At 35.9% G+C, this 11,070-nt stretch overlaps 1 protein-coding gene across 1 annotated transcript; it reads left to right on the plus strand.

Annotated features, from left to right (window-relative positions):
* Positions 1 to 9,865: 9,865 nt before the first annotated feature.
* On the plus strand, positions 9,866 to 10,225 carry LOC115986230 (B3 domain-containing protein At2g31420-like). Its single transcript, XM_031109080.1, has one exon. It carries the CDS (start codon positions 9,866 to 9,868, stop codon positions 10,223 to 10,225), a length of 360 nt encoding a protein of 119 aa, XP_030964940.1.
* Positions 10,226 to 11,070: the final 845 nt, after the last annotated feature.

Below are 11,070 nucleotides of genomic sequence, written 5' to 3' on the forward strand. Positions count from 1 at the left end.
GTTTGCTGAGAGAGAGGAGCAATAGCGAGAGCGAGATATAACGCTTTTGGCTTGTGAGTTGTGAGTTTTGTAGCTTTTATATAATCTTATGGTTCTTCATTTTCAATATTTACAAAACCGTTGATAAAAAAAAATGTTTTATTTATTTTATCCATATTGATCGAGCCGTTGATGAAGAAAAACCTGAAACTTTTGTATTTTTAAAACTTTAATTCAACCGTTATGCCAACAGTGAAAATATATGTGCAAATTTTCTTGTTTTTAAATCACTGTTGCATGTAAATGTAGAAAATTAAAACTTTTATCATAAGTTTTTAGTGACTGTGGATAAAAATATGTTGAAAATGTCAAGTTGTTTGTAGTTAATGGTTCCTTCTTAAGATTATAATAGGGACTGGTATTAATTGTATTTAAACCAAATTGTAATTAATTCGACATAACTACAATATGTTAACAATAACCTAGTATTCTAACATTGCTAAGGAAGAAACAAAAACAAAAACAAAATTGTATTCACTTCATATCTTGTGGAGAACAAGGTATTTCCTTAAAACAATATAACTTCTTTCTTTACCATACATTGTATCATATGTGCATTCTATTTTATGTGCAATATATGTATTCGACAAATTTTATGATGTGGCAATGGACTTATTTTAATATGGCTTCATTTTTCTCTTGCATTTAGTTAGTTTCAAATGTTATTGTAAAAAAATTGGAAGGCTCAACAAAAGACGCTGACTCATAAAATTCTTCATCATACACTGTCATATATATGGGTGGATTGAACTTTTACAATACAATTTTTTTTATCCAAATAGTATTTATTTTATGTGTTTGTTATATATTGTAGTCATGTCAATGGACAAAAAAAAGAATAGAAGATTAAGCACACACACAATGTCGAACCTCCCAGTTTGGGAATTGTTCTACAAATTCTAATTCTATATTATACAAAGGTTCAAAAATTAATCAATTAACAATCATAATAGAAGAAACCAAAAAAAATAAAAAATAAAATAAAAGAATTGGATGATATTTATGAAAAGCTAGCCTTATTGCACTTTGCGCATGCTCTAAGACTTTCTTTTTAAGGTTTAGTGTTATAATTTTTCATTCATCCCAAATTGAGGTTTACGTATATGTTCCATAAAATTATGCATTTAAGAATTACTGATATAGTCAGGAGTGTCATGAGGCTACAGCTCTAAAAAATGAACACGTTCAAACATGAACATATGATTTCAATGCTATTTTGATGTTCATTTTTTGGAGATAGCCTCATGACACTCTTAGCTGTATTAGTAATTCTCAAATGCATAACATTATTGAACATGAGCGTAAACCACAAATTGGAAAGAATATAATACAAAAATCACATGGATAGAGAAATTTGTGCAAAGGAGAAGTATTCTACAAGATCAAGTCCAATTGGGGATAAGAGCTAAGCTTGGTATAGCTTAGTAGGTTCTAATGTAGGTAGGTATTTTCGGATAGGCTTTTAGGGTAAGATTCCTTGTGCTTATAAATGTTTTCTCTTGGTATTGGATTCTTCAAGAATGGTGATCTGAAATTCACCCGGTGGGATTTTGCCTACAAGGGTTTTTCCCATCACAATCAAATTGTCGTGTCAAACTTTTTTTCCATTGTACTTAATTTACTTTGGTGATTTGATTGTGCTTTAATATAATATATATAATTTGACTAATTAATCAACTTGAATAATATATTAATTAACTAGGGTCAATCCATAACCTACAAGTATTAGAGCCATGTTTTGAGGCCTACAATTTCAGTTTTTCTTGAGGAGTCTTGTATCTTCAATAAATCCTATTAGAAATACTGGATAATTGTATTATATTTCTCTTGTAATAACATATACAAGAGTACCTTTATATAGGAAGTAAAGTGTGTGTAGTACAAGTATGTGTGATGTACAAATAAATTAAAGCAAACCTAAAGCCCACATGCCTATTACACAGAAAATTTATATAGCATACTTGGTTGTTTTCCTAATTTACATGTAGTACAATCAAACTTATCCTAGGCCACAAAACCTAATAGGCCTCTAAAAGCTAATTGTTGTACCCGAGAAAAGGGTGCATGACCAAGACTAGAATACTAAAGTGCAAGAGAAGGTATGAAAGAAAATGCAGCAACAGCAATAGACACAAGAGCAATAGGTTAAAGACAAAGGTTGTCCACCGAAAATATATGTCCATCCCTATGAGCAATCCCAACCTCTTGCCCCGTCCTTCAATCCTACACAGTACACCTAGAGTAGTAAAAACCAGGGCAATAATCAAGTTTAGCTAATTGGCCCACATAAAACAAGTTATAGGATAGATCAAGCACGTGGAAAACCCAAGGAACCGAAAGATTGGAGGTTGAAATAGGACCTATACTATTACCATGTATGGTAGAACTATCAGCTATATGAATACTAAGAAGATGTGGTGTAACTTCAGTTTTATAAAATAAGGATGGGTGAGGTTTCATGTGATTGCAACTATCCCATTCAATCTTGCAAAGGATGAAGGTAGCATCTATTCTTCAGCTACTCCCTTGACAGAAATAGTAAGTGTTCTAGGACAGTCACAAAAAATTTCCTAAGGTGTGTAAGGGCGTGTAATAGCTCTGATGACACTGAATCTTCTTCCAAGATAGGTGACAAGATTAGAGCAGTAATGATGGTGGTGGTAGAAGGCAGAGACTTCGGTTTGGTTGACAATGGCAGCGACAACAGCGATGACAGAGGCAGCAGAAGGCACCAAGGAAGACAAGATTGCAAAGAGCACACCAAAAGGTCAAAGCAATGGCTCTAATACTATGTTAGAAACACTAAATAATTGTATTGTATTTCTCTAGTAATAACATATACAAGGTATGGTTGATAGCAGCAGTGGCAACAATGACAAAAGGTCAGAACAGTGGTTCTAATACCATATTAGAAATACTAAATAATTGTATTGTATTTCTCTAGTAATAACATATAAAAATCACTATATGTTTCAAATTGAGATGAATATAAAATTATGACACTAAACCAAAAAAAAAAAAAAAAAAAGGTTTCATTGCACGTGTAAAGCGCATGTGATAAGGCTAGTATATATCTAAAAGTCATACAAAATAAAAATTAAGAGCAAAGAAAAAAAAACACCTAATATTAGAATGTGATTTAAAATTTAAAAAATAAAAAATGAAAGGGTAAAATGGGCAATGACTGAAATGAAATCCTAATTGAAATCGAGGAAGGATTTGTTACTTACCTTTGGATGATCATGATAGATTGGACAAGCGGTGGGAGCTTAATTTTTATTTTTTGTTTATTTTTGGTGCAAATGCACTTTTAGTCCCTACATTTTGACTTTTTTCCATTTTAGTCCCTACATTTTATTTTTACCACTTTTAGTCCATAAACCAATTAAACCCCTTCATTTAAGTCCTGGAAGCACCATTCCGTCACAAAACTAACGGGGAAACTAACGGATCGATAAAATAATAATTTTTTTTACACGTTGGTCAATAAAATAATGGGAAGAAATAGACTGCAGTTGACACATGAAGCACTTAAAGGAATCAAGCACACCCATGTAATCACCTCTTTGGCGTGCAGGTAAAGAAATGAAGCACACTACAGTTGACACATGGCTTTCCCACCCCACACGTGTATAAAATTGCATGTACTATGCTCCCTCCTCATAAGTAAGTCCAAGCCTAGAGTGTGCATATCTTAACCTTTAAGATAAATGAAAATAGTGGGGGCTAATTTCAGAGGTGGCGATGGAGGTTGGAGAGCCATGAAGAGCTTCGGCTTGCATGTAGGGATGGCAATTTTTCCCCACCCCGCAAAGGCGGTGGGGCGAGGATGGGGCAAGATTTTAGCCCCGCCCCGCCCCGCCCCTCATTACTAAGGGTTATAATTATAAATTTTAATACCCTAAAACCCTACTATTTAAACAAACATATTAATATTAGCATATTTTATTCTACACAATATGATTCTCTATCTTTATTTTGTTATATGTTATACTACAAGATTTTTTATTTTTTTTATTTTTTTTATGATTGTCTTGTTAAACACTTGGATATATTATTCAATTTTTTCTAAAAATTGATTTGATTTGATGGGATAAATTTGTAATTTCAAGTATATTTTTATTAATGAAATAAGTTTCATTAAAAAAATTGTTCTAGTTGTAGGGCAAATTAACAAAAAGTAGAGTTTTACGGGGTGAGACGGAGCTTCGTGGGGCTCCAACGGGTAGTGATGGGGTGAGAAAGTATTCCCCGTCATGTGGGGCGGGGTGGGGATGGGCTAAGACAAAACCATGCAGGGTGGGGACGAAGATCCCATCCTTCGGCCCTGCCCCTCCCCATTGCCATCCCTACTTGCATGTGCTCCATGGTAGATGGTTCATGGCCTAAGAACCAAAATAATAGAAATAAAGAACCCAAACAACGTTACCAATGTGATTATAATAAGAGCCATCCTGTAATAGTGAGCACCTATATTTTTTGGAAGATCAAAATACCATTAGATGATGATAGATGGATAGGATAGGAGGTGAGAGCTTGATAAATTTTTTTTTTTTTTTTTGAAGAGTTTTAAATATTTCAAAAAAAAATTAATTCCACTACAAGAATAGGATTTTGGGGAGTCTCTCTATGCAGTTTGTGTTCTATGTATTTTTTTTTTTTGGTTCTCTCTAAAAGAAAAGATAATCAAAATGCCTTGGTGAAATCTTCTGATTTTTGTGAGTCATTTGAAAAACTTAAGTTGGAGTGCGTTGAGGAATCCTTGAAGAAAGGAGAAGATGCAACACAATTACTCACTGAAAGGATTCTAAAGGACTTTATACTATTTAGCAGTACTAAACGTAGGCCTCTGCCGCAAAAAGATTTCAACAATTGTTCTTGTTAGGTTCTAAAAGTTTAGAACAATTGGCAAATTGTGAGCACAAACTTGTCTAAGTATAGATCTTAGATTTTATAGAGTTTATTAGACAATGCTCAAGGTGTTATAAGTCAGACACAAGAAAATTCAAGCTGCAGAAAGGAGAGTTCAAATTCAATGAAATCTGACCGATCGAAAATTAGATTCCACTGATCAAAAATCGCAAACATGAAATTTCAACCCAAACTCTGCTTAAACTTTTTGGGTTTCAAGTGAAACACTTCTAGTATATAAAGGAAAATCCCAACTACATTTGCAGAGCTTTTAGAGACTTAAGAGGTGCTCTTGTGAGATCTAAAACATATTGTGCCTTCCTCTTTCAAAGTCACTACCGGAAATCATTCCATATCATTAGATCCAGTAGATCTAAAGTTGCTGCAACAACATCAGCAACTACTGATGATCTAAACCTTCAAGGATGGTCTTGGAGTCACACACTAGAGAATTTGTGTTGCTAAACCTTTGAGTGGGATCTCAAAGTCACAAGCAAGGCTACTTATGTTGGTGTAAATCCAAGAAGAGAAGGAGTCCGTAAATTCGGAGCTTGCATGTGATTGTGTTAGTAAGTTACTACCGAAGGTAAGAATAGATTTAGGGTTAAATCTGATGGTGAAAACTTCAATTCTCTTATAGTGGATTTACTTTACTTTGGGGATTGCTATGTCAAATCCTTCCCAGGTTTTTACCTTGAAACAGTTTGTTTCATCAGTTTTCCTAGGTCATCATATCGTGGTGTAATTTATTTTTCGCTGCTTTGCATGATATGATTTATTTGTGTTTAACCAAGATCTGAATAATTAATCTAAGTAATCACTTGGTTAATATATTAGGTTAAATAATCTGGTTTAAGTGATCTAAACGAATAAACAATTCTAAATCTAAATTTTTCACAATAGAAAACACTCTTAAGAAGCCTAGGACTCAGTGTTCACCAAAACCTTATGCTAATACCATTGGTGAAACTCTAGTTATTTTATCTATTGGAGATATATTAGCTTATTAGTATAGGTCCAAGCCTAATTCTAAGACAAAGGAGGAAGATAGGGAGGCACGGAAGTGAGAGAGCTCGACAAAGAAGCGATGTTCTCAAAAGACAACATTGCGGGAGACACGAAAACGATGAGAGACAGGATCATAACACCGATACCCCTTTTGAGTTTTGTCATAGTCAAGAAAATAACAAAACCTTGACCGAGGCTCAAGTTTGTTATGCTTATATGGCTGAAAAAGAATGAAACAAACAGAACCGAAGGAGCGAAGGTGATGATAGTTTGGAGGTTACCCAAAAAGGTGCTCATACGGAGTTTGATTTTGGATAACAGGACTTGGAATACGATTAATAGCATGAACAGCGTGAAGAGCAGCTTCGCCCCAAAAAGGAGCAGGAATTTTGGTAGAGAGAAGGAGAGTACGAACAGTGTCAAGAATATGACGAAGTTTTCATTTAGCTATACCATTATGCTAAGAGGTACCTGGACAAGTTAGTTGATGAATAGTGCCATAGAAATGCAAAACAACTTGGAAAGCATATTGAGTGTACTCAAAAGCATGATCAGATCGAAAAATTTTGATACGTTTGAAAAATTGAGTTTCAACCATTTTTACAAAATTAGAATATACTTGTAATAATTCAAAACGATGTTTCATATGAAAAATCTAGCTATAGCAGGAATAATCATTAACAAAGACAACAAAATATCGAGATCCACCAATATTAGAGATAGGAGAAGGCCCCCAAACATTAGAATGAATAAGGTCAATGATATCAATGGATATTGATTCACTAGAATTGAAAGAAGAAGCTGGTTGTTTTCCTAACTGACATGAGACACAATCAAAATTTTCAGTAGTCACTGAACCTAACAAACTTCTAGAAGCCAATTATTGTACCGAGAGGAAGATGCGTGACCAAGTCGAACATGCCAAAGTGCAAGGGAAGAAATAGAAGAAACTGTTGCAGCTGCAATAATAGAAACAAGAGTAACAAGTGGAAGACGAAGGTTATCCACAGGAAACATATGCCCAACTCTGGGACCAATTCTAAACTACTGTCCTGTCCTTGGATCTGCACAATACATCTAGAATAATCAAAGATAATGCGATAACTCAACTCAGCTAACTGTCCCACAGAGAATAAATTGTAAGAAAGGTCAGGAACATTAAAGACCCCAAGAACCAAGAGGTTGGAGGTTGAAATGAAACTTATATTATAACTAGACATTTTGGAACCATTTGCTATGTGAATATTAAAAGGGTGTGGTGCAGGTTTAAGTTCAGAAAATAAGGACGATTGAGGTGTCATGTGATTGCAACAAGCAGAATCCATAAGCCAAGAGGCAGGAGACATACCAGATAAAGTTGAGAGAGAAGAGGAATAAGATGCATTATTAACCATACGAATGACATTAGGGATGATGTTTATAAGGTCATCTTTGGAAATGGTGAAAGTGGATCCAGAAGACTGAGATTGTGAAGAGACGGGAGCCATGGGTTGGACACTCTCAGTGTTAGCAATTGTAGCAGAAATGGAAATAACTGATTTGTTGTGTTGATAGCAAGCCTCAATATTAAGGCCAAAACATTTGCAAAAACGTTTGTTGGATTGTCGGCGACGATTGTTGTAAAAGGAAGAAGACTTGTCTTTATTCTTTATTTCGAAGTAAAATATGCAAAAACGAACTACAAAAATGAAATCTACGCGAAAAACTGGGTAAGGAGCACTTGGACTGCAAAAAGTCAGCTCTGAGAAAAAGTCAACGGTCAATAGTGTAGTCAACTCCCTATGACGTCAGCAAGATGATGTAAGCTAGAGCTTACGTGGATGCTGAGGTGGCAGTGATGATGTCAGCAAGTGACCCAGCGACACATGGGGTACATGAGGCGCGTGGTTCAATCTTTGCCTAAGCTTTGGATGGCGCATAAGGGCGTGTGGGGAGTCCGATGAGGCCGATTCTTTTCCAACAATGTAGATCGAAGAAAGACCATTCCGATGACGATGGCGGTGAGATGATAGAGGCAATATTGAAGGCGCGTGGAAAAACTATCAAATCTTTGATCGGCACGTGGAGGGTTAGATGATGATGATTTTGGCGGTGTTGTGTAGATCAGTTGAAAATCTACACAGCGATATGTCTTATGTCTTAATCGAAGGTTCGATGTGGAAGATCCAACGAAGGCAGTGATCTTGATGGCAGTGACCGAGCTTCTGGCGGTGAAGATTCAACTTTAGGCACCTCTGATGGCAGTGGGGCAATCAGGAGAGGGCACGGAAAAGGTTTATTGACCGAAGAAGTCGAGGCAGCAGAAAATACCAACAAAGACAAGGCTGCAAGACACAAAAAAGTTAGAGTAATGGCTCTAATACCATGTTAAATATTAGCAATATTAGCATGTTAAGATTCCATGTTAAATATTAGCATTGATATACCATGTTAAATATGCTAGTATAGATGCGGAAGCGAAAGCATAAAGTATAGAACACAATAACACATAAGGGTTATGTGGTTCAGGCTAACGATCTATATCCACGGAGGAAACCCTAAAGGGCTACATTAATAATATATTAGAATGTAGTACGAATTCTGTGCTACAATGAATAATAACATATGTATATATAGTAGACTAAACCCTAGACTGTTTGACTTCTAGTACAAGTAGGAGACTTGGCTTGCACACAAAGTAGAATTGGGCTTGGGCTTGGGCTTGGGCCTATGCTAATAGGCTAATATATCTCTAACACCCCCTTTCAAACTCAAGATGGAAACTTGATAAGCTTGAGAAGATCTCTTGAATGAAGTTTGGCTCTATTACAGTAGTTTGAGGAAGGTAATAGTCTTGCAGTGTTGATGCGACTTCTAACAGTGGCATGACTATACCGGAGAGTTTTGACAGCAGCAGTAGGAAGCCAAAGCAGATGAACGCAATGAAAAAACACCGAGGAAGACAAAGATTGCTCTTAAATATACCGCAAGGACAGAAAACCATAGCTACAAGAACCTGGCTCTGATGCCATGTTAAATATTATCATTGATACACCATGTTAAATATGCTAGTATGGATACGGAAGTGAAAACATAAAGTATAGAACACAATAACACATGAGGGTTATATGGTTCAGTCTAACGATCTACATCCACGGAGGAAACCCTAAAAGGCTACATTAATAATATATTAGAATGTAGTATGAATCCTGTGTTACAATGAATAATAACATGTGTATATACAGTAGACTAAATCCTAAACTAATAGACTTCTAGTACAAGTAAGAGACTTGGCTTGCACACAAAGTAGAATTAGGCTTGGGCCTATGCTAATGGGCTAATATATCTCTAACATTATCAAAGTCTGAAACTCATGGAGGTTTCAACAATGGTTCTAAGTCTGAATGTTTCACAATAGAAAACACTCCCAAGAAGCCTAGGACACAGCGTTTGGCTACGCCCAAACCTGATGCTAATGCTAATGGTGAAACTCAAATTATTTTATCAAAGTCTGAAACTCATGGAGATTTCAACAACAGTTCTAAGTCTGAATTTTTCGCAACAAAAAACACTCCCAAGAAGCCTAAGACTCAGCATTTGGCTTCGCCCAAACCCGATACTAATGCCAATGGTGAAACTCCAATTATTTTATCAAAGACTAAAACTCTGATTGAAGGGAAAGTGCCTATAACTAAGCCAGTCCATAAATTGTGCTTCATCTTTGATGGAAAGGAATTGAAGAGTCTTGCTAAGCGTACACATACCAAAGAGAAGGAGGAGTTCCAAGCTGCATGTGCCATCATCACCACCAGACCTACCTGAGCATATCAGGAATCGCATTAGAGAAATGAATGGAACCCAAGAAGTTTTTGTTATTCAAAAATCCCTTTATGAGTTTGATGTGAAATGAGATAAAAATAAGGTATCCATGCCTTTAAGCCAAATCAACCCAGATTTCTTAAAAGAGACAGAGAGAGAAGCTCTAGATCAGCAAAAGCCCATTGGAGTGCAATTCGTGGAGCCATCTAATAAGGTCTATATGATGGTTTTAAGGCAATGGTACATGCCTAAGGAATCAGGGAAGAAAAGCTCTTCATATGTTCTAAGAATAAATTGGAACAATGCAGTTGCAGCAAATGATCTGAAGATTACTACTGTGGTCCAAATTTGGTCTTTCCGAGTTGCTAACCAAGAAGATCTCTGCATGGCTCTTGTTGTGGTTGATAAAGAAGGGAGCAAAAGTAGCGGCAATAGCAATGACAGAGAGGGAGGAAGTAATAGCAGCTGAGGAAGTGGAGTTGGCAGTAATGGCAGTAGCAGAGATGCCGAAAGTACTACCAACCAAAGTACAAATATGGAATCAACTCCTTAGTCATGTCATGGAGATATACAAGGTTTGGTCATATTTACCGTGTTAAAATACTAAATAATTATATTGTATTTCTAATAACATATACAAGGTGTGGTTGACAGTGGCAAAGGCAACAACCATGTTAGAAATACTTACATTTTAACCTAAAAAGCTTAAACCCAAAGGATATGTACTCAATTATGTCATATTAACTACTTATTCTTCTCATTATTATTCAATGTGAAACTTCACTTAATTATGCTATATGTAATATGAATTTTCTCTATGAGATGGCCAAATGGGGCACTTTTAAAACATCTTTGTTGTTAGGCTCTTACAGCATCAATGCATCATCACACTTTAAAAAAGCAATGAAAAATCCCAGTCTGTTTTAAGAAGTTGTTAGTAGCAATTTTTTGGACATAAAATTATGCCCAAAGTCCGTCATTCAGGTCCACTAACCTTGAGATAAAACACCATAAATTGTTATGTCCGGCCCGCCAAATTTTATCCCAATGGCCCATGAATTTTGCCACTGAAAAGAATCTAATTTTGACCATACATATTTCACCCAGGCTTATTACACCCACTTGTGAGTAAAATGGTTCAAGAAAACCAGCCCATGGAAAGTCACTAACTTTGTCACGTACGTGTTAGTCGAAGGCCACTAGAAAGTGAGAGGTAAAATTAAATCCCATGGACCTAGCTAGCAGAGCCCATGAACTTGGGCTGATTGAGTACATGGGAAAAGCCGAAGATAAGCGCCACAAAAGCTCAGTGCC

The sequence above is a fragment of the Quercus lobata genome, chromosome 4 (assembly GCF_001633185.2).
Source record: "Quercus lobata isolate SW786 chromosome 4, ValleyOak3.0 Primary Assembly, whole genome shotgun sequence".
In the NCBI taxonomy this organism is placed as follows: Eukaryota; Viridiplantae; Streptophyta; class Magnoliopsida; order Fagales; family Fagaceae; genus Quercus; species Quercus lobata.

Coding starts and splice junctions, on each gene's coding strand:
- LOC115986230 (XM_031109080.1), top strand. CDS start 9,866: ATGCCTTTAAGCCAAATCAACCCAGATTTCTTAAAAGAGACAGAGAGA.